This window comes from Diospyros lotus, chromosome 4 (assembly GCF_014633365.1).
Source record: "Diospyros lotus cultivar Yz01 chromosome 4, ASM1463336v1, whole genome shotgun sequence".
Classification (NCBI taxonomy): Eukaryota; Viridiplantae; Streptophyta; class Magnoliopsida; order Ericales; family Ebenaceae; genus Diospyros; species Diospyros lotus.
Window position 1 is genome coordinate 30862819 of NC_068341.1, and position 25254 is coordinate 30888072.

A 25254-nucleotide genomic window follows, 5' to 3' on the forward strand; every position below is an offset into this window, starting at 1 on the left:
CTTTCTTAAGCTAATTAGTATATACTATAATCATTCCACTGACTAATATCTAAACCAAATAAGAGATGGGTGAAGCTATATTAAATGATTTGGTTGTATAAGATGTAAATAAGTTGTATCATCAACCATTACCAACATTGTTGACAGCATTTTAAAATTTTTAGTAACAAAGATTGGATCTAAGGGCCCTCGATCCTACCCCGTTCGGGTGGCGTACTAAAACTCAAGGTTGGAGACAAGACGAGCCTGCCTCACCCCTGCCCCGTAACCAACACTATAATGTTATCAACATTTATTTATTGACTATTTTTCTCTTTTGGTAGTTAAATATTGGATCTTAGAATAAATAATTGGTATTGAAATTTTCTAAAATTTAATTAAACAATATTACACGTATTGATACATGATTTATATGATTTGTGCAAACATCATGTGTGCCTGATAATTAGTCTCTTGTAAAGAGAGGATAAGATTGAATCAAAAAATTATAAAGACATGAATAGAGAGGTAAGAACAGCCTTTTACGAGGAAATCAAGATTAAGATTTGGCAGGATATTTCTACTAACATATTATATATATTTTTTGTTTGGGTTATATTGTTTAGGCAGTCAAGTACAGTAAACACATGTGGAGCAAAGCATCTAATCTAGCGAGTAAATGAGGGGGTAACGTAGCGGACAATAAATTAAGGAGAAAGATATTAAAAAAAAAAAAAAAAAAACTCATGATTTTGATTCCAAAGTTAAAAAGGACATCAATGATCGAGAGAGAGAGAGAGAGAGAGAGAGAATATATTTCAGCTTTGATTCCAGCTGGATCTCCTTCCTAAGAACTTATAATTTGTATCCCTCATTTCTAACCAACGGGTACGTTCGTTCTCTTTATTATAACTGCAGCCAGCCAGCCAGCCCGCACAGTCAACATAATGAGAAGGAAGGGAGGGAGGAAGGAAGGAAGGAAGCATATCTTTACTTGTCTACTTCTGCTTCTGCTTCTTCCCGCCAGCCAGAATACGTTGAATCTGAAGGCCTCTGCTGAAAGCTTGGTTGAATAGCAGGCGGGTTTGGAATTCCGAGACGAATGGGAACCAGGCAAGGATAGCCACCGGCGTGAAGATGACGACCCCCATAAGGTACTCGTACCCTCTTCCCAGAGCTTTCACTGATCCCCACATTCCCAAGGCCTTGACCATTGGCTTGCAGGCTTGTGCTATCTGCCAGGCAGACAGACCGTATATATCAAGGGGTTGTAAAACGATATCTATCTATCTATCTATAAGATAGATTAAAAAAAGATAAATATAAAATAAAATAAAATACCTGTAGAAAAGCCCATCCCGTCGGCACGAAGGCCAGTAGGCCGGCAAATATGTCTCCGAGAGTTAGATTGAGGAATGCAAACAAAATCACAAGAGTAATCGTGCATCCTATAAACAGGAACAACTTGAGTAGTCTGAACATCAGCTGAAAATCTGCGCTGAACTTCTTCCTACCCATGGACACAATCTGCAGCAGTAGTTTTTAGAAACTCGTAAACCAAGTAAATAGTTAAATATCAAGGACCAAAAATCTGAAACTTATTAAATCGTTAAGAATGGTTTAGAGAGCTGAGCCAGCTATCTAACTCTACTCCGGAGCACCGACCTTCAAGACTACCATTACAGCAACAATAACCAGCCAAGATAGACCGTACAGCTGTTATCAAACCAAACCAGAATGTTAGAAAACCCAAAATTCTTCTACTCCATAGCACTTTTTTATTTTTTTTTCTTTTTTATGCCGGAAACCTAGAATATGGAAGAGCTAAAAGATTTTAAAACAGTTGGAAACAATTGACTTACCATGAAGCTTGTGTCGCCATTGGCCACGTGGAGATGATACACAATTCCATATTGGTAGAAGAAAAAGCGGAAGGAAAGAAGAATTTCCAGAATCCGTCCAACAAACCCAGAGTACTGCAGGTGTTCTTGTTCCTCCTCCCACCAGGACTCCCAGCTCTTGTTTGCAGGGACACCAATCCCGCCACGGCTGCTTATCCACTTTGTCCAGTCCTCCCAATCTTCCACTATCTTTTGCCACTCAAATCCTGAAGGATTGAAAAGGAAAGGAGAAAACAACCAAGAAGCCACTAGGAACCACATTGAGAAGCTAAGGATCACGTAAGTAGTAGAACCACCAGATGCACCATAAACTCGATATGCTATAAGTAATACCATAAGCTCTAGTGCTTTTACAAAATGGCTTCTAGAGTACATCCTGTAGTTCTCTGCAAACTTCTCATGTCGAACAACAAAACCACGCCCAGTAGCTCTGTACTTGGCCCCACCATGCAACACCGTGCGCCCAAAATAATGGACCTTTGTGCCAAGAGAGAAGGTGAAGAAGACAGCAGCTAGCTGAAGATTCATAATTATTATGTCACCAAATGCAGTTCTGAACCCTCTTTCCAGTCCCATTTCCATAACCATGGGCAAGGCCGTCAAAAGACCTATTTGGACAAGGGCTTGAGAAGTCATAACTGCTGTCAGAGGATCATCTCCCTTGGACCTTGCAAATTTCATGATTGCCTTCTCAACTCCACTCAATGCAAGGTAGAGTCTGCCGTATAAGAATGCGTAAACTGTTAAGACGACAATCTGCACAGTAACATGAAAAGGTTGTCTGAATTAATGAGGGGGGAAAAGTAAAAAAGTAAAAAAAAAAGAAGAAAATAAAAGAGGCAGGGAAGTATAGCAAATACAGAGTGAGGAATTTCTGAATTGTCGCAGAAAATGTATATGTTTGATACATCAATTTGGACATGGGTTTAAGTCATTTTATGCAAAATTCAAATTCAATGGTCTTTAATTGAAGCTTAAATACACATCTCAACTAAGTCCTACATTATCTGATCACTAGCTTTGTGTTCATCTGGTCCACGTCCACTCAGTTTAAGGTTGACCTACCCAATTTCGAAAATAACATAATATTCCAATCTTTTTCCTGCTATCTGAATGATATAAAATTATTCAAATATGAAAACAAAAACACTAAGGGAAGAAGTCCATAAATAATTACCTCTCCAGTATCTCGCATACACTTCAAATTGTGTATACTGTACAAAATATCAAACCTTTGACAGCCAAACAAGTGAATTTTGCAAATTATTTCAAGGCATAGTATTTCAAAAGCCCCTTGAAATTTTAAATTTTCAGGTCACCTGATATAGAAATCATATTTTCAGGTGTCACATATGAAGGCAGAAATAAAAACCATCTAGTTCTTAAAGCTCTCCTGCAATAATATTGCATATGTAACTTTGGGAACACAATACTGATAATATTCAAGCAAAATGTACAGTGGATGCTATTTCATGTATGGCTACAAAATATATAAAGTTGGTTTCTGAAGAGGCAAACCTTAAAGATTATGTATAAAGCCTGCATTGCTAGTACTAAATATTGTTCTTTTGATCTTAATACAAACAGACAACTAAACCACATCAAGCAGTAGCAGAAAATAGGCTACTAGTTTCTAAATTTGATGTTTTATTTTCATCTATTGTCTCTAGTTTAATTTTAAACTGCAGCTCCAATTGTTATGTCAACTTCCATGCAATTTGCATTCTTCCAAAAAAATTGTATAACCAAGAGATACAGAACTTGCAGGACAACCTCTGTAAAATTATAAAACCTAGACGTACCATTCTTTGTTTAAAATGGGGGCACTGAATCCTAAACCAGTTTCGTTATGCAACTTTCAACTTTATTCAAGGATTTGAGATGTGATCTGGGTGGAACGGAAATTACCATTGCACTGACATAAAACCCAGTAGTGGTAAAATAACAGGACATCATACGGAAGAAATCAAAACGATGGCCTAATCTGTAGATATCCCGGCTGAGTGTTTGCTCTCCGTTACCACAGGCCACTTTTGCTTCAAAGAGAGAGATTTGGTTAAGACCAACATCTCTTCCTTTTCCCACTTGGATATACTCATGGTGAGTGACATTCCCACGTCTGAGTGTCGAACTGAAACCTATATAAAAAAAAAATGGATATTGAGATATAAAATAAATTAAACATGCACCTAAGTGGTAAAGATTCATAAAGCTACCGGCAAAGATATCCTCGCTTAAGTTGATGCCCCGGGAGGCTTTGCTTATGCCACCACGAGTAATGTGGAAAATTCTGTCAAAAACGTCCGGATGCCCATAGTGGAACCGAACCCTGAATTGAACCAATATACAAGGACATGAATTGCGTGCTAAATGGTGATTTACAAGCAATATTGATTGATTCTCATCAGAAAATATTTAGATGATATGTTCCCAATCAATAAACTAACCGGAAATGTTGACCCAAGTTTCACTGTGGCTAGAAAATGAAACATTCAGGACAAACAGGCACACACAATTGTGGAGGGAGAGAGAGAGAGAGAGAGAGAGAGATGTTTTGAAATTAATGGAAACTCTAGCTCTTGATAGTTCCAAAGTTTTAAGAGAAAAAACCAACATGATTATGTAAATAAGGGAAATGAAGTCTACTCATTCAAGAGAAACTATTTTCAGATATTTCTCAAAAAGAATGACTAAAGAAGAAAATACATAGAAAACATACTTCAAAGGCCTTGCAAGAACTCTTTGACCGATGGTCACAAAACTTGTTTCTTGATTTGACATAAACCAGGCCAAAGAAGACACACTGCATTAGAAATTAGCAATGTGTTAGATACTTCAAAATCCTAATTATGACAGATCAAACACGGTTCATAGTTAAGAAGGAAAGTCCAACCTTCCTGTAAAGATATGTTCACGAACACCCAGGATTGTAGGTGGGCGTACCCCGTGATCCTCATTAAACTCTTCCAGTAGGTTACGCATTTTGAAAGCTTCTTCCAAATAATTGTCCTACAAGGGAAAAAAAAAAAGGCGACTCATGGTAATTGGCCAAAGAAATCCAATAAATGTACAATTCAAACTTCTAAGGACCTGATTCATATCAATTGTCTGAAGTGCCTCCCCACGAGTGAAAATAATAGCATGGTTCTGATTTTCAGGCTTTCCTTCTCCTAATATTGCTGAACCTGGCAACTTTATACGGTAGATTTCCTTCACAAAACAGGAAGTCATTAAGAGTTTGAGGTACAATAAACTAGCACTGTTATTCTTTTTTTTTTTTTAAATTAGCTGAACTGTCAACATGGTTATTCAGCAAAAGAGTTAAAAGGATGACTACCTGATCAAGATTATCAAGAGCTTTGACCAATACTGAGTAGTATACCTTCTGAACCTTACCACCTTCCCTCTCCTCAACTTCATCAATATATGCTACACGGAGAGATGGATTGCTGAACAGGAAGCATCAGGAATTAGTTTCTCAAATCAGATGAGCCCATGAAAAGAGAACTCAATAAAGATTAGTCTGCAGAACTGCTTCACTGTATTGGATGAAGACATACTTGACCATCAAATTCAAAATATCTGTTGCACGGCGATCTCCATTCCGCTTCTGATTTCCATAGTTCTGACAGGTAGCAACATAAGTGAATTTCATGTCTGCTACAGCCTCCAATTGAGCATATAAGGATCTCTGACTCTTCTTATCTTCCTCTGATGGAACTGTGACAGCTTTGTATCCTTTAAGTATTTCTGTGAAGTTTATATAAGATTCAGAAGCCATATATTATCTCTTAAGACAGTAAAATTACTTCACTGATTTCTTGAGAATGACGCCTCTTAGTTAGCACATCAACCAATTTTGAGAAAAAAAAAAAAAATCTAAAGTTATATGCCTCATGTCTGGAGCAGGATTCAAATGTCGTCTCCCTAGTTTGTTTTACTAATCGATTTGATTGAATTTGACTTATTTCTGTTCCAATTTCAACCTGACTTGCAGTCAGGCCCCAGTATAAACATAAAGGGAAAGGCCACATAGAAAACAAAACTAGGCCTAAATTGTAGAATGGCAGGATTGCATTTGAATTAGGATCCCACATCCAATAAGGTCCTCCTTTTAGAATCAAGAGATCCTACCTGTAACAGATTTTTACATGGCATGAATTTATTGTTGTCAAATAGATAGTAAGATCCAGATTGAAATTTTAACAACGAGGTGTGAAAGCAGAAAAATGCACGTTCCTCACATGTGCCGTGCTTGTCCCAGCCATCATCCAGAAATAGGTATTCTCCTTTTTTCTATTTAGGAAACTAAAAGAGAGAAATTAATCAGTTTTTTTTTTTTTTCCTTTTGTTCTAGATAAACTAGTCAGCAAGACTTGAACCTCAAGTCATGCATGGAGATGCAGCCAAAGCTGTCAGGATGTTCCTTAACAGACAAAGAAATTGATCAGAAATAGTTCTATATAATTGAACTTTCAGTCATTTTAAGTCTAATTTCAATGATTAAGTTGCTATGATATGTCAAAGCAACCCAGAAGAAAAAAACTCTTACTGGCTTGATTCTATATGAATGTTAAAGGGAACTTATTGCTGCCCAAAGCTTGAGTGCAAGGCATGATAAGCTTACCATGACAAAAAATATATGGCTCATCGTAAGTTCTAACATCATTAAATCACCTGCCATAAAAATTGCTGGGTTCACTTTCAAGTTCCCAGTACAAGCCTGTTTATTATAAACCAATTTAAATGAGTTTATGGAGATTGACATCTCAGATTTAGGTGAATATCATTGCCATTTGACTGAGAGTTGAGCCTTTGGTTTGAGGGCCTATATGATGACAAATATTCATACTGTCAACCAGAATGGTATTTAAAAGTTAAATATCTAACTGCAATAATTCATCTCTCCTTCCAGTGCAAATCTCTTTCTCAGTTTCTTATGCACATCCCAAAAGGTCTATGGTGTTATGGAGTGAAGTTCTTTTGGTCACACAGATTAAACGCTGAAAACATTCACTGTGCACACTAAAAGCAAGTGCTCTCTTACCAGGTTCAGAAGCCATGTCAAGAAAAGCCTGAAGCTTCAAAGCCCTCCTATAGTACATCATCCCTCTGACTGCAGCACTGACTTCTATTAAATCCTGAGTATCAGGAAAGGAAATTTAAAGGAGAAAGTATTGCAGAAGGTACCTGTTCTGCAGAGAGTCTGTCCTCTTAAGGAGACCCAATGGCGCAGTTGCAAGATGTTCTCTTCATTTTCCCACACCTCGCTCTCATTTTTACAATCAATCCGCTCCAGGAAGTTAGTCCATTCATCTAAAAGAAATTGCAACATTATTAAAAAGTCAGCAGTAAAAAGCCTATCTGGAATCATATGAAACACTATCATCTCTTATGGAAGAGTTATTGTGGATATTTATAGTAATTGAAACCTGGAAAGATTTTTTGCAGGTAGAATATGATTGAAATGCCATCTTCATTCTCCATCTCGAGGTCACTTTTTGAATAAACAGTTTCCTCACTATAGTATGGGGTCATGACACTGCCAATGCCAAGTAATGACTGACTTTTGTTATGGTTGAATGAAACAACTGAATATATTAAACATTCGCACAAATATCTTTATAATAATGCAATCCTTCTTATTATCATATAAAGTCATCATATAAGGTTTCTCTAGTCTTTCATGCCACAGTTAACATGTTAAGCAAGATATAATAAATCTATTTGATAACACTACTTATTGGATGTAAATCTTTTCATTGCTATTGGCTTAAACCATATGTTACATGGCAAAACATTATTGACTTTGTACAGAGTGGACTTAAATAATTGATTTAAGTTGCTTTTGGTGAGCACCGAGCATTTTCCATGGAAGAAAACATATTTAACTGATTTCTCCATACATATCATATGCTTCACAAAATATGAGCCACACCTGAATGACAGCATTTTGCGAACTCGGGGAGCACGTGGCATATCCATGAACAAAGAATTTGTGAAGAACGATATCCTTCGACGTGCTTCAAGGTTTGTAGGCACATCAATGGCAGATTCTTTTACTGTTAACAGCAAATAGAGCCGTTTTATCTACAAAAACAGGAAGGTGAAGATTCATTATAAGAAAAATGAGGCTTTAGTATGTGTGCCTTTGGGGATATATTTATTGTTTTATACCTGTTCTTCCCATTTTGCTGTAAATGCAGGAGGAAATGCAATAGCAGGTTTTGAATCAGTATTAGCAAAAAGTTGCCCCTTGTTGCTGTGACCAAGTTCGACTAATTCACTGAAATATTATCATATAGCAACAGTTATTATAAGGCTATGGTGGTGAACTCAGGAAGCATTCCACTAATTATCTTTTGTTCTTAACCCCCGCCAAAAAAAAAAAAAAAAATGCATCCATACATGGAAAGGGGAAAAAAAATATTAGAATGATACAGATTGACGAACCGAATCTCATTCACCATCATATCACGTGTGACTACTTCTAACATGTCTTGCAGCAACAACACCACAGTATCTTGCTTTGATGAATTCGCATCTTTCTGCATCTCACAAGAAGATTGAGTTTGTACCACTGAAAATGAAGATTACACATAGAACAAACTATAATGGAGATATGAACACTCCTTTATGGAACACTTACCAGAATTTCCAGAAGCTGCACAAATTTATTGCATAGAGTAGGTAAAGGAGCCATTCTAAAATTTGTGAGAAATGAATTCTTTTCAATGTTATTTTCAACTTCTCTGATAATAATGCCAATTATCCTGTCAGGGAAAAATTGACACAGAATTTGTCATGAAAGCAATAAAACAAGAAACAGGAAAATCAATTTCACCACAGCAACTAAGCCTTTTAATGAATTAAACTGATCGCCCAAACTTTAAGTGACGGATACTATATTGGAAAGAAACAATATAGTTCAGTTTAAAGTGTGAGCTACTAATTTTTGTTTTAAATAACACGTACTTAAAGTGACAGAACATGAGCAAGGACACAGATTAAACTGGAAGGTGAGTTTTGAAAATGGGGGAAAAAAAAGATATTGCAGTTCAAATTGTAGACAAATATGGTGTTTAATCGAGACATGGGTGCCTTAAAGGGTGGAAGATTCCAAAATTGTAGGGTTCGTACATTTGTTTTTACTAATTCAAGGTTCAGTGAAGTCAGTTCTGGAAGTTAAAACATGAAGGGTTTAAGTAACAAAAATGCTCAATAAACGGACATATCAAAGACCAACCTATTCTCAGTTTCTCCAACAATCAAAGTGTTCAGGACAAGTTTGAAAGATTCATAGCATTCAATAACAGCACATTTCATATATTCATCCGCACTTATTCGCTTCCAGAGGTCAGAATCTTTTGATCGAAATTGGGCTGCCATATCCAATGCAATTGGGATCTGCAACAGTAGACCATCAACAACAGAAACAAACCACAGATAACAAACATCAAGGGAGTGCACAGTGAATTACCTTACTAGCAAGCAGAAAGGGTGGCCACTGAATTAGTTTTAGGCTAGGATCTGAAGAATAGGGAACAAGCAATAGATCCATCTCCCTGTAATAATGAAACCAGCTTCAATTCAATTGCATTAGCAATAAAGATATAGACAGCCTTATAAAGTAACATATCAGTTAAAGGCCTTTCCTGTCACTTATAAGATCCTCTTCACGGAAACTTACTATTACTTCATTCCATAGCTGAGCAAATTTTGCAGCTTCACTTCTCCTGCTTGCAGTAACCTGGGCATCCATTATAAGACATAATAACCAAATAAAATAAAAGCATCCAGACATTTATTTTTATCAATTAAGTTAAGTAACATGAGATAAAACCTCATCATAACGTTTTGAGAAAGAAAATTTGCTTTTCTTAGTCTTATTAGAAGGCACCAAACACGTATTAAATGCACCAGGTAATGACTGGAACCGTGATCTGAGCATGCCTAGTGTTCGTATCTGTAAGAAAACAAGTCAACATGAACGTTAACCAGCATGTTTTTCATATCATCACATTTAATATGAATAAATAGTGCTGCTTTGGATGTCATGATCTAGTAATTTAACCTGAACCTATTGGGAGATACTTGAATCACTCTCAGGTTCTCCTGAGAATTGTTGAAATCAAACAAAGTACCAAGCTTTGTATACTACATATGAGAAAAGAAATGGAAATATAGAGAACATGAACAGGAAATAGAACAGCAAGGGAAATTACATGAATTAGGCTCTAGAACAAGAAAGTTTTGATTTATTCAAGGCAAAATAATTTTTCTGAAAAATAACTTAGTTATTTGAGCTACAGAATTAAGATATGTGAGGGCATCCCACTTCATAGATCACTGTATAAAACTGTAAAGCATCTCTAGCCTAGGGACCAAAGCTTCCATTTCTATGAGAATTCCACCAGATAATTTGGAAAAGAATTTTGCAGGTCATAGGAACATAGTAATGACTGAAATTTTATTATTGTATTACCCAAATGGTGAATCCCCAAGTCCAGCAAAGGCACACAGTTTTGAACAGAGACCACGAAATTTAAGTTCTCAGTAATGCAGATAAGAACAATACAATATGCATATTTCTCTTTAAAGGAAGTTGGGCATATCCTGTTCAAAACTAAGAAAAGCATGGAGATATCATCATCATTATAACTACACCATATCCTAACCGAGTTAGAGTCAATGACAGGAATTCATAATGTCAGTTGAGTTCTAAAAGTCACATGGACAAAAAATAAATCCATGCAAAAGAATAATGTGGCAAAATTTTACACCAATGCCCTTCTTGACACAACCCTCTAGCGAGGGAATTGTACATGATCATATGGTATGATATTTACAAAAACAAAAAAGTAACAAGAATCAATGCTGGAAATTAAGTATCTAACGAGAGTTAAATAGAAATCATGTGATAACTATGTTCAAAGGGATCACCTCTCCTAAACGATCAAAGGCCCCAATGACGCCACCACAGAGAGTTGAGAAAATAGCATAGAAAATTTGAGTATCCATAAAATAAACCTGCAAGAAACTCGTAACATAATCAGAAGGATATAAGGAAGATATGTCAGGTGACTGTAAAGAAAAGGCCGGAAAAAACACACACATACACACCAAGAGTACAGGCATCCAGATTGAGATAACTGCTCCATAGTTGTTTTCAGCTGCAACAACTCCAACGGTCAGATGAAATACATTTCGAGAATAAAAACACAAAAAGCAATCACCAGTGCTAGGAGAATAGTTGAGTACCATTAGGGAAAAATTCATGCCAAGTGTACTGAATACGATGAATACGCATTATATCTTTTGTTGGCTTAATCATAGGTTTTATCTGAGGAAAACACACAAAAATGGTTAAAAGATAATCTACTATTACATGTATCCAACTCTCTAATATGGTTATTGTTTTAGGCAAGAGCACCTGGATTGTATAGCTAAATACCAACTTGGAACAGAGAAGTAGCACCCAGAAAAGAGTGTACCTGAAATAGGTTATGAAATTATAACAATGAAGCTAATTCAGCAACTAGACAGAGAACATGTAGAAAATTGGACAAATAGAATACAATATTTTGTTTTTCTTTGTCAAACTCACTTTATAAGGGCAAGCTGACTTTCATGCATTCCCCTGCCAACATATATTCTGGGCTGCAGAAAAATGAATGAATTTATATAACAGAAACCTTTTTTATAGATGTAGAATTAGCAAATTAACAAAAAATATTAGATTTGTTGAGAGTAAAATAATAGTTTAAAAAGATAAAGTTAACCCTCTATCTAATAGCTTAAGCTTTTAGATAGATGGTAGTTAACAATTCAACATGGTATCATAGCATGTATTAGTCTTGAGTTCAAACCTAACTGCCAACCCAATATTTAAATTGTTACACATTATAAGACCAATTATCAATGAAGCCTGGCCACACATGAGGGGGCATGTTGAGAGTAAAATGATAGTTTAAAAAGATAAAGTTAACCCTCTATTTAATAGCTTAAGTTTTTTGGATAATGCTAAGAGTCATGTCATCAGTCATGTGGTGCCTCCTCATTGGAGGAGGCTAAGGAGACCATGTGTCATTGTCTCCTCTGCCTAACACCTCCTCCAATGAGGATACGACACATGACCGATGACATCGTCATCGGTCATGACTTCTAGCATTACTATAAACTTTTAGATCAAGAAGTGGTTAGCAATTCAACAATATTAAAAGACACAACGAAAGAGATATTTTTCTTTCTTATAACTAACAAGGAGAAAGCATAAATGTTCAATCTTTCTAAAACAAGTAATTGTGATAGAATAAGAAAGCAAAGAGCTAGGAAACTAGCAAAGCATTACTGGCTTCTGACATGTTCATTGATGATTGTGAAGAAACTTATCAAATCCATGCACAAAAACACTAAATACATTGAATCCTGCATGAAATCTGATCGACATAGTTAAGCCTTTCTCCTATTGGATTTTAAGCATATTGCCCCAATCAAATCTACCGGAACCACAGATCCAAGTTTGTTGTATGTAGATAAACATTCCAACAACTAACCTAGAGAATCAAAATTATTAATAGCCAAATTGAAATTATTTCCTTATTAGCAGGTTTTGTGGAGAAGAAAGAACTAGTCAGTCACTTCCTTAATCCACCACTGACATAGAAGCTTAGCACCCTCTAGAATCAGTCTACATTTGTTAATGAGCTTGTAAGTGGTAAGAAATATGAAAAGAGAAGGAAGCAGCAATTATACCTGCGACCACCATAGTAGAAACCTTATGATATGCCAGTCTGAGTTCTCAATCCAACGTCTGAGCATTGGAAAGATAAACAATGCTGCTGACAGAAAATTTGGAAGCAGATAAATTGCAACAGTGAAAATGTACAACTTCGGAACGCCTTTGACATTATTGAGAAACGGAACTGAATTTTTTAAGCTGTCAGGCAACACTTGGAAGTTGAAACTATAAGATAGCAGGAGAATGATACTCCATGCAAGACTAACTACTATCTTGAGAATGTTCCTCATCACATCAGTGAACTTCCATCTGTGATATCCTGGGAAGTTCAATATAAGGTCCAACATACCTGATATACAAGAAGATAAAAATAAGATCTCAATAAGAACCAATATCTAAATTTGCAAAATAGGTATACAAATAAAAATCAAAGAAATTATCAAGCCTGTAGAACTTTTGTGTATGAAATTATTAAAACATGCTAGGTAACTAATGAGCCATGAGTTGCATCAGGGTGTAAAGTTCATTACATTCTAAGGCACAAAACAAGGTAGAAATTCTTTCTACTCCTAGCATCTGAGCAAAATTATAATTCTGCTTACGTATGAAGAATATTTCTAGGATAATTCATGATTGTTGAAAAATTCCTACTCAAAGCATGGTTATCTTTATTAACTTGTAAATTTTATAAAACTATACATCAAAAAGTTTGCCAAATATTGTGAAAAAATCTCGAAATATTGGTGGTTTAGGGTCTGGTGTTAATGCTCTGCACTGATCCTGGTCAATGATCATATATTTGGACTTCTTGTTTGAGAAATAAAAAATATATTTCAAAGCTCCTTTAAATTTTCTGGTTGTCATAAGAATCAAACATAAATTGACATCTAGTCTCTTCCACACCATACAACTCTCCTGCATTATAATTGTTTTTGTTCGTATTACTAGCTTTCATACTTAAACCCTCCTCCCTACTTGTCATATTATTCTAACACTTCACATTCAAAAGAACTTTGTGGTATTCCTTACTAAACCCTAACATTGCAACAGAAAGCTTTACCTCGTATATTTCTAGTTATCATTAAACTGACTTTGTAGTTGACTAAGCACTTGATCAGGTTTTTATATCTGAGGCATGCAGTTGCAACAAAAATGAAATCAAAATTTAACAAGGCCATGACAGACTATAATATGGACAGAATAGTAAATTTTAGGAATTTGTATTGTTTATTTTATTTATTTTGTTTATTTCTTATATTTAATTTATTTCCTAATTTCTTTTGATTTCATTTGATGTCTTTTTGTTTCCTTTAGTTAGTAGAATCCTAATTAGATTGGATTATGGAATCCTAAATAGTTCTTTTGGATTGTAATTGATGTAGAACCCAAAACAAAACACGAGAGTAAAACCATTTACTCAAATCAATATCATTAATCAATGTCAATAATCAAAAGCTACCTTTAGTTACAATCTAAAAGACTGTTTACAGACAACTAATAGATAAAAATCTACTCTAACTAGGATTTCTTAATCCAATCTAGTTAGGATTCTACTAACTAAAGGAAATAAAAAGACATCAAAAGAAATTAGGAAATAAATAAAATAAAAAATACTAATTCCTAAAATTTACTACTCTGTCCTACATCGGACTTATTACCTCTAGTAATTTAGAAGAAATCAAATTAGAACAAGTAATAACACTATCCATTATTGTAAAATTAAGATGCCTAGGGAAACCTCAAGTGCGAGTACAATTTATATGAAGTTTCTTTTTCTTTCTACACTGTGTCCAACTAAAAAGAAAAATGAAAACAAGTCAATGATCAAATAAGTGTGAACATGACAAGGCGCATAAGCATAAATAAACATCCAAGGGGCAGACTGTAAGTGAGTTTTACTTCAGAAGGTGCACAAAGAACAGATGAAAGTCTGCTTAAAGATTTAAATTATCTTCTTGAAATGTTCACTTAATTGTATATTAAACCCCTTAACATTAGTATGTCTTGGTAAAATTCAACAACCTAATCTTCTGGCAATTTCAGATGCTGCTGCAAGCTTGCATCTATAATGACATGATTCTTCAATTATATAAAGATTCTGAAACTAGTTGTCTAGTATCAGTTACTTTTTAGTAGAAGCAGAAAGGCAACAAAATGTTAGCAAAAGTATTCAAGCTGAGCTTCACAATACCATGTAAGGAATAGTCAAGTTAGTTTGTAGCATTCCAGTAGTCATTTAAGAAATCCTCCAAAGTTACGAAGAAGATTATATGTGCAAAATTCACTTGCCTGTTATTTTTAATTAGTACTTATACTTGAAAAGATTAAAAAAAAAAAATTGCCATTATAGTTATCAGACTGGCTGCCATAAAATTTAAACGGTATTATAACACTCCGACCATCGCGAGTATCAGATAAGAATTTCATACTTTGAAGGAAGCGCAAAAAAGCAGCTGTGATAAAAATACTGCCAAGGCGATATAAGACCCTGCCCTGGAAAACATCTAAAGGAGAAATTTCTGCCCATGCAACAATAACCATAGCCTGCAATATAAAACTTCAACAAATTATCATCTGAGAAATGCATCTGAAGTTAGGAGGGAAGACAATATCCACCCATTAACCATTCTGTTGTAACTAAATACCTGTAAAGCCAGTATATAAAATGTCCACAGACGGTCAAAGCTTCGGAAGATATGCCAGAATGATCTTGTTTCAACAAAATAAGATTTGCCAGTGCTTCCAGCTCCAGAAGATGCTTCACTTCCCTGGTATAGCCAGCAACGTTAACCCAAAACCAATAAACCGTGCAATATCATGCCATAATCTGCTTATAATACAATCTTACCTGTTTAACTTCACGAGTTGTTTTGAAAAAGTCACCATCGTCACGCATAGGCCATCCCAATGTGAAGCAATCGGTGGACCTGAACAATGTGAAGCAGAATTGTGTACAAGATCAGACAAGAACTGAAGGACCTATAAAAATCTTTATCAATGAACTAAATTGTCATTTTAATTACTGACCAGAAATACTCATTCAGGTCATCATAATTGCACCAAGTAGCATGAGGGGCTTTTCCATGTTTACTCTTCTTAGCTTCCTGAAATATGACAATGATTGTTAGATCTTGTGTAGACAAGAAGTCCCAGAAGTCCGACAACAATGTGCATGTTGAGAGATCATACCCTTACGATTACTCGGTAAATGGGTGTTATAACTTTCCTTAGGAAAGACTCATCATCTCCCCCATAAGAAGGTCTAATGTTTTCTCCAGTGACAATGCTAACATTTCCGGCCAACAAACCATGAAGTTCATATGCCATCTGAAGATATGTAGACATTGAGATGAATCATCTGATAACAAGTACATAGCATGCAGGAAAAAGTAATTGCAGGTCAGAAACCAAGATGGAAACTACAAATTGAATTAACGACTTACATTATGGAAGATGTAGCAAAGGCATTCTGGCATGAAGCGTACATTAGCAGCTTCGCCCCATATGAGAAGATAAAGACCCATATAAAGTATCTTTCTCTGTTGCACTTCTTGTTGCCCTTGAGGAAGCCTACAAGAATGAATTTTTTTATTAATGGGACAAGAAGCTCAAGGATATACACAAGAAACTCAAATTCCAAACAGCACAACACAAGCACATAGAAAAGGTCCAAGTAGATGCATAAACAATTGTATCTCACCGTAAACTGTGTTTTCTCCCCAGAAACTTGCACCATGTTTTGTAGTTCTTAAAGAGCTTGTTCATGACTGCATCAACAGCTCCATCATCAAGCTGCATAAAAAAAATGTCATCAAGCTTAACGTACCACAAGTCATAGGCTTGGCTCATGCTATTACGGTAGCTTTCAGATATAGGGTGGAGAGAGAGACAGAGGGCCACCAGAAAAGGATAGAAGAATATTTATTGAGGATCAAGGAGATTATCACAAGAAAAAATAGAACATATATTGAGGATAAAATGCATGAACTCACTTTTCCTGTAAGCTCTGAACCTCGCATATGAAATAAACAAAATCTAAATTCAAAAAATAAAGGACACTCACTCATGTATTGATCATAGTACCAGAAAACACAAATTGCAAAATAATTTGGTAAGGGATACTGGCACATGCCTTGTTTAGAGGCTCTGGCTTGGGAATGAGCCTTATATGAACATTGGCAAGAAGCAGAATCAGATGCTCTCTCTGGTTTCTGACATTGTCTCTCTGCAGGTACAAATTAAATTGAAACATTTACTAATTACCCAAAGACATAAGTGAGTATAAGCAATTCACATTTCATTGCCTAGGTCAGTAGAGCATGCCTGAAATCCAAACATGGCCCTAAGCCAATCAAGGAGGTCCAACTCCCCTGCTTTCTGCCTGTGCTGCTCAAACGAGGAAGGCCAATTCAATCCCCGGGTGTCACGCAGTCCAGACACAGCAGCCTTAACCTGGTATAAACATTATTGGAGGTGCATTGAGTTTATTGCTTTAAGCGCACTCAAGTATTCCGCATACATAAAAATTAAGCAACTACAACAGCATGCACACGGCTACACAAACGAATATGCATTTCTATGTACTGTAAGCAGTACCTCTTCCAGCTGCATGACGGACTGTGAAGCCCCAGCAGAATCCAGCGGCAGAATGTTATAAGGGGTGTAGATTTCATTCTTTGCCTGGACATCTTGGGCGGCTGCAATAATCTGCTCTCACCCAAAAAGGAAAGTAAAGAAAAGAATGAATTGCAGTTGCTAATTGTCCTCCAGCTGATACCAAATTGTCTCCAAAATAGACTTGAACAATAAAAAACATTAGTTTAAGCCATTTTAATTATCAAAAAGAACAAATAACAAGAGTGCACTGAAGCTTACCTCGGGAGCAACTTCTTCAACTTTCTCGGTCTTGTTAACGGCACAGAGGACCTCAAAAAGAACTCCAGCAGTCTGGTAAGCTTTACCAAGATGGGCTCTGCGAAAAGAATATATAGATTAAATAAAAAAAGAAAGTTGGGCTACCCACCAGCGGTAATGTAAACCAATTTCTTGCATCAATGTAAGACAGCAAGTAGCTGCAGGAATCAAAATTAATCGTAGGACAGATCAATATTGTGTACCTATCGGCTTGTTCTCCCTTGTCCAGTGCTCTGACGTAATGCTCATAGTATTGTTGGTAAAAACTTTCGATTTCGCGCGCATCAGTCTTCTTAACCCGGGAGGCCATACTAGAGGCATTGTCCTGAATTGTATAATTTCCACATCGACCGGTTAGCCATATATACCCTTATTAAACAACAAATGAAAATAGAACTCGATCGGTAGCGCATAATTTTCTGTTGGGAGGCCTTCGCCGTTTCCGACGATGTCGTGCGCCTGTAAATTTTACAGAAAACGCCCGCCATTTCAGATTAGCTTCATTCATAGCCGCAAGCAACTGCGGTGGCCTCAATCCGCGCTCTAATTCTTCCCTTTCTCTCTGTACGTACTAGGGTTTCGCACAGAAGAAATTGATGTGCAAGTTACATACAGACTGCACTGCTTTGAACCGTTTTACAAAGAGAAGACGGGGGGGAACAGAGGAACCTTCTTTTTTATTTATTTTTATTTTTTTGGTTTTAGTACTTAGAAGCCTTCTTTTAAATTTCAAAAAGTGATTAAAATTCTATTGACATTTGTCACCTGTCAGTTAAGATAATAACAATTAATAATGGTTATTTTTATAATAAGGCTGACTTATCAATGTCTATAAATAAGTTGACTAATCTTTCTATTTAAACACACTTATCACCCTACGTCACTCATATGTTTCTAGACGGATTATTAGAGCACTCATAAATATTTTTAAACTCTCTTGTCACTAAGTTATCACATTTTCATATCAACACAAAACAAATTTTCACAAAGACATTATCAGCTTAAATGAAATATTATGCTTCAAAAATAATATACAGTTAATATAGCTTTAATTATGGCAGTTATTCAGCGCTTTATGTGCTTTTTAAAAATAGAATTTGATAAATTTCTTAAACTCGGTGTTCTCTTTCTTATTTTCCAAATAAGAGCAGATCGACTGCATGAAAAAACTGTTACATGGACGCGATGGACCAGTCGTATGTAATCATAACTCATTAACCATTTTCGAACCCTCTCACTAAGAATGACTAGCAACATTTTCTATATAAACGAACTAACAATCTGTCCACACCGAACAAGGCTTACAGAAACAGTGATCTACATATTCTTAACTAAAAAACGCGTCGATATGCATAAACAAAGATAGAGATGGAGAAGAGAAGTTGAAAGCAACAAATTACGCAAATATATGGGATAATAATGGAATGAATGACAATGATATACGTACGCGCTCTAATCGTTGAAGTAGATACGTCTTGAACTGCCGGACGCCACGGCCGGTGGATCTCGGATCTAACCTGTCCGCCTTCTCGAATGCATAGAATCGACCTGGAGATCGAGGAGAACGGACATAATACACAATGATAACGATGACCTAATTGATGAATTGATTGACGAGATCATAATCTGATTATTGCAAAATAAAAGAAATTAATTAAGAAAACGAAGCAACGAATCATGATGATGATGATTGCTGGAGCTGGATGGTTGGAATGAATGAGTTAATTAGCTAGGAATTGATGAGGAGGAGGAGGAGGAGGTGGTTACGTACAGAGATATGCGACGCGAGGGCGTTCGTTCTGGATCTCGGCAGCGACGCGGAGGATAGGGGCGATGGAGCCGAGAGAGGCGGGAACGACCTCATTGTCGAAGACCTCTAAAGAGAAGGTGGTGGTGGCGGCGCTGCGTGACGGCCTCCTCGTCAGCGCATGCGGTGGTCCCTGTGGGCCGGGGTCCTGGCCCGCCATTGCTGCTGCTGCTTCTTCTGAACCTCTTCTTCCTTGTAATTCTCTAATCAAATCTCGCTTCCTTGTTCTCTCTTCACACGCGCGCACATATCAAAGACAATCAACGAACAATTAATGCTTGATCAGCCAGCATAAATTCATACATATACATATATATATATATAGAAGACGAAATCATGAGAAAAGAGTGGATTAAGATTTCATACATAGAAGAAACTCTTGGAAGGAGAAGGCAATATTATGGAAAGAGTAGTGGAAAGAAAGAGAGAGAGAGGGGGGGGGGGGCTACAGTTGAATGCAGTGCAATGCAATGCAATGCAATGATTCAAACAGAAAGGGGTAGCAGAGGTGGAAGTGTGTTTTAGAGAATAATAATTAATAAATCAGGAAGCGAGGGAATGGGGGGACAGGTGTCAGCTAAAGAAGGAGCTTGTTTTGTGGAGATGCATGAAGAGCTTGACCACTACGTCCGTCCATTCATTGATCGCTTCTCATGATGGGATGCCCGCTCTTTGCTCGGTCTCTCCTCCATCTAAGTGAAGCTGTTTCTGGTAAAATACACCGGGCACTACTCAGATTTTGCAAAAATTACATAAATTACTCTTGATTTTTTTGAAAATAACAGCCGTCTTCTTGCCTTTGAATTATAGAAACTATATTTGTATTAAAAAAAAATTGTGAATCCTGAACCCCAATACTCCTTCATGTTGATAGTAAAATATTTTTCTTTTTCTTTTTCTTTTTTTTTTTGTGTTTGGATTGTATGGTAAAATATCCTTCAAAAATTAGTTATATGTACATATGTGAACATCACGCACAGGTATCAATATGCATGTATGCATCTATATACCTGTGCGTGATGTCGCATGTGCATGCATATATATGTGTGTGCATATGTATGTATATATGACTCAAATATATATATATATATATTTTAGTTTTTATACTTACACATTTTTTAACTTAAACATTAGAATGTTATGTTATTTCAAAGACACTCTTGTAATTTTAAATTAATTATATTTTTGATTTTTTTATTATTTTAATTACACTGTTGGATTTATTATTTTCAATAAATTTATTGAAGTATGTAATTATCTTAAAATTGCATAATTCAAAAATATAATTGAAATAACAAAAAAAATTAAGGACATAATTGACTTTAAATTGCAAGTTTAAAAGTGTCTCTAAAACAACAAAATGTATGTAATTACAAACGTGTATATATATATATTTGTAAACTAAGTGTATGCATGTATGAATGCATATTTACAAAAGTGGATATGTATATATATATATATATGTAGACATATACGAGTATGTATCTATATGTATGCACTTTAATATGTATATATGTAAACATATTGTGTATGTATGCATGGCATACAGTATGTAATTTGTAAAAACTAGTGGCAAAGCCACGTTTTGGCCAGTTGGGGCCTCGGCCCATATGACTTTTTTTTTTATATATATTATTATAAATAATTATATTTTTTATAATTTGATCAGGACTAAAATTATAATTTGACCCGAATTAAAATTCTTTCTTGATTCCGTCACTGATAAAAAATATAAAAATATTCTTATATTTTATAAAAATTATGGTGTGACCTAACCTAAAACCCTAAACTTTCAAAACATCCCACTAGATACCTTTATTTCAAAAAAATAAAACTATTAAATAGTTTTGTGCTCAGTCAACAAACTACGTAAGAGCTATGCATTTAGCAATAACTTAATGAATTACTAAATCAAAAGTTATAATTATTTGTAATGACTTCTAAATATGTAATTATTATTGAATTATGTTTTTTATATTAAATTTTAATTTGGTCATTATCTTAGGGACAAGATAGAAGGAACAACCATTAAATCATGTAGTTATTCAAACATTTGATTATTTCTTATTTTTTATTTTTCTTTTTTGTTAAAGAAGATTTGGCTCAGCATGTTCTATTATTATGAAATATCTAATAAGTCCCGAACAAAATCAATAATAAAATGATTTAGAGTTTAGAGTCGATTAGATTAACCGCCTCAACTGGCCATTTTATCATAGATAAACAAAATTTTAAACACGAAAAGGTTGTTCCCAACGAGGTCTGCAAGGTAGGGTAAGTATTATTTTAATTAAAATCGAAATTTCAAATTGAATGGATTAATTTCAATTAATCCATATTGATATTTATTAAATTCAGTTCAATTCAATGTGTTATAAAAAAATTGATTGTCAAATTCTAGTTAGGTTTTAATGATGATATTTTCATGTTAGAAGATTATTATTAAATTTTGGATTATTTAATGAAATTATCAATACTATATAAACTTAAATTGATGTCTGTTGTTGCACGGTTACAATAATAAATTTATGTATAGGAAACCATCAATGAATAACTCATATGTGGTTTATCCAAGCGATGGATGGCTCACTCGGGGGATGGATGACTTTAGGCAATGGATGACGTGTTGATTATCTAAATAATGGGTGATTATCGGGAGAGATGGATGGCTCTCTCGGGGTGAAGCGACAACGATGGACGAGTTTCCCGGGAGTAGCAATAGTGATGGATGAGTCTCTCGGGAGTAGCAACAACAATGGATGACCTATCCAAAAAGAAGATCGGTTAGGGGCCCAAGTAAGGATAATCATGTAGACCCTCTGATGCTTAAGTTAATCTCTCGAAAGTATAAAATAGTCAAATGCAAAAAGAACATGTGAGTGTGAGAGATTGCATACCAAATGAAGGGAAAATACCCCCTATTTATAGTGATGGGAGGGGCATCCATGTGTCGAGTGGTCCAATTTTCTTAGCAGGCATCTCGGATGTGGTTTTGACTTGGTCTTGCGGGGTCATCAGCGCGAGGGTGCATAGGTCTAGGCATGGGCATGCAAGCAGACAAGGGGCAGTCGAGCATGCACACAAGCATATGCAGATGCGCGCTCAAAGGCACATTAAGCACCCCTAAGGAACCTCTCTCAGGGATGTGAAGTACCCCCCAAGAGAGGTCTCTCAGGGGTGGAGGCCCCCCATTTTCCTTGGTCAGCCAGTATGACCACTTCCATATGGCTGGGGGGGGGCCTTCTTAGCCGCATGAAGCGGCCATGAGTGGGGGTCCCCCCCCTTCTTGCTACACGAAGCAACGAGGTGGGCTAATGGTTTTCCACGTGGTAGCTCATAGGGCTGCCACATGGCATTTCTTCTTTTTAAATTTATTTTTATTATTATTATTATTATTGATTATTTTGCCAGGCATAACAATTGCTCCTTACTTTTTCTGTCGAGTGTCCTAGAAGGAAAAGTATTCCGCTTGCAGCATTGCCCTATTTTTAAGAGGCTATTTTTCTTTTTTATTCTGTAGCAATCTCCTCCTTCACGTCTCTCATAGCTGTCTTTGGTATTTTGCTCCTTGGGTGCCTCTATAAAAGAAGGCTTGAGCTTCTCATTTGGTCGTTGTTTCAACGAGTCTTCTGCGTTATTTGTAACTCTAGCATTTTTATATCTCGACTTCTCATAAACACTAATGGCTTCGAGAAGATGTGGTAGAGTCTTCGCATGACGTTTTGAAGCTCCTACCCTTGCAAGGGTTGTCCATGCATTCAATTCTTCATCTTCTAGGAGTATAGACACCATTTTTTCATACGCTCCCAGCTCCTGAGGTAACGAGGGCTCGAAAAGATCTCCAGATCAAGTCAAGAGTGACCATACCGTTATTGGCTCATATATGTATCTACATTTTGCCGAGAGATGAATTGGCGTTCCATTTCCTGGTTTGTCAGATTACTTGCAAAATGATGAATATGACATCTCTTTTTGCAAGACAACAGCTATTGTGCCATTCGAACGCTGGGCAAAGCGGCATAAGTCGCTTGCGAGGCTACTAATATTATGCTTTCTCTATGTATGGCTAATCGCGGGACAATAGTTTTATGCCTTCTCATTGTCAGGCTACTTGGGATGTGTTTCCTTGTTGTCGAGTTGTGAGCAAGGCAATGGATTTTTTTTGTTATAATGTCGCAGCTCCCTAGTTTCGTGTGTACATGCTTCCTGGTATTATGGATGTAACGTCCACATTTACAATATATTTTGTTCTTGCAGTTCGACGTAATGCCTACATCTGCGATTAGAAAGAATATACATCTTTTCTTTTCGTGGTTCGGTGTAGCGCCTACGTCTGCGATTAGTTTTGGTTTTTCCTCGTTGTCGGGGTATGAGAAGGGCAACATACCTGTTGTTTTCACCTTGTAGTCGGGCTATTAGCGAGACAACGAGTCTTTTTTTGTTTTCCTCTTTGCCGGGCTAGTAGTAGGGCAGTAGGATTTAGGTCACTAGGCAAAAGGGTGTAGGTTGCTCACGGGGCAACAGATACTATGGCTCCTTTCTATCAGGCTTTTTACAGGACAACAATTTTATTTTCACCCAATTGTCAGGCTATGTGCGGGGCAATGTCTTGTTTTTCCCCTATTATCAGACTATGCGAAGGATAATGGGCTTGTTGTAATACCCAGAATTTGGCATATATAATATTTTGGGAATTTGTGGAAATTTAGAGTCAAAATGTAATTTTCTGTACTTTAGGGGCAAAAGCATAATTTATGAATTTTAGCCAAAAGTAATTAAACGATTGTGGCAAAGATGAAAATTAGAGTTAAAGATGTGGAAAGGAAGTTTAGGGACTCGTAAACTCGAAGGATTCACAAAATAGGGCACAAAATGCGATTTTTAAGCAATTGGGCCTAAGTGCAAATTTGTAATTTTGGCTTAGGGAGGTCAGAAAGAGGTTTTCTCTAAAGTTTTGGGGTTGAAACAAGAGGTTTGGAACTCAAGGGGCCTAATAGAAGTGTTGGAAATCTTAGGGGTTTTAAAGAGAGGCCCAAACTGTAATTGAAAATTAATTTAGGGGCTAAAGTGTAATAAACAAAATTCAGGTGGGAAACCTACAAAAAATCTGCCAACCACACTGTCATCGTCAACCAGCCACCTGTGGCCATTGGGAAGGTCACCCACATCTTGGCCGAATTTAATGCTGGAAGTGATCGAAAAATTTGGCTGACAAATCGTGGCATTTTTCTCATCATTCAGGGTTACTTGAGCCACTTAGTGGCTAGATCTAGACCTTAGGGGGCGAGTAAGCTCGGGATTTGAAGGTTAGTGACCAAGAATTTGCTATAAATAGAGGGTTCAGAGCTGAGGTTTTATTCTAGTTTTTGTTTCAAATTCGTGTTGTTTTAGAGAGAATCGAGTGTTCTTGATAAGGGGCTTTTACTCATTGTGATTTATAGAGATTTTTTGGAGAATTTGGAAGTGTTTGGTATAGGTTTAAAGGGGTTTCAGTGGCTTCGCTAGAAAATCGAGTTTTACCAAAATCAAGACCTGTAACCGGGCTTTTGGGATTTTTTTCGTGAATGTTTCAGGCATCTAAAAGCACCCCTAGGACCAATGTGTGAAGCTCTTCATGGTGGTAGGGTCAAATCCACCATCGAAGCTATCGCCAGTAATCAGAGCCAAATAAGATGATCGAAAAAGGCAGGCTGCGTGAGCTACACCCGCAGACCCCACTCGTAGGCTACGTTCTTGGAGTGTGCGGGCGTGTGAGGTACGGGAAAATTCTGAAATTATTTTAGGAATATCTATTGAAAAATATTTGGTGAAAATAGATGATAGATATTTATTGTGTAATTTTGAAGAAATAAAGATTTAAGAAAATAGGAGAAAAATAAGAAAAATTATGAAAAAGAAATTTAGAAATATTG

At 36.3% G+C, this 25254-nt stretch overlaps 1 protein-coding gene across 2 annotated transcripts; it reads right to left on the reverse strand.

Annotated features, from left to right (window-relative positions):
• Window positions 1-561: 561 nt before the first annotated feature.
• Window positions 562-18155, reverse strand: LOC127800680 (callose synthase 5). Of its 2 annotated transcripts, XM_052335432.1 has the most exons (40): window positions 17739-18155; window positions 17497-17593; window positions 17218-17328; window positions 16945-17073; window positions 16754-16846; window positions 16322-16413; window positions 16065-16191; window positions 15811-15948; window positions 15649-15725; window positions 15470-15548; window positions 15267-15389; window positions 15051-15165; window positions 12636-12970; window positions 11488-11540; window positions 11314-11374; window positions 11142-11223; window positions 11004-11053; window positions 10824-10910; window positions 9724-9846; window positions 9535-9630; window positions 9361-9444; window positions 9127-9287; window positions 8530-8653; window positions 8334-8428; window positions 8058-8166; window positions 7819-7970; window positions 7313-7422; window positions 7071-7196; window positions 6928-6996; window positions 5441-5630; window positions 5218-5329; window positions 4971-5090; window positions 4774-4889; window positions 4600-4683; window positions 4097-4209; window positions 3789-4018; window positions 1842-2636; window positions 1645-1695; window positions 1321-1506; window positions 562-1214 (listed from the first exon to the last, which is right to left on the reverse strand). In XM_052335432.1, the coding sequence occupies exons 1-40, from the start codon at window positions 17843-17845 to the stop codon at window positions 978-980; spliced, it is 5439 nt and encodes a 1812-aa protein (XP_052191392.1). In that variant the 5' UTR covers window positions 17846-18155; the 3' UTR covers window positions 562-977. The 2 variants fall into 2 exon arrangements, with proteins under 2 accessions (XP_052191392.1, XP_052191391.1); XM_052335431.1 differs by having other exon boundaries at window positions 3789-4209.
• Window positions 18156-25254: the final 7099 nt, after the last annotated feature.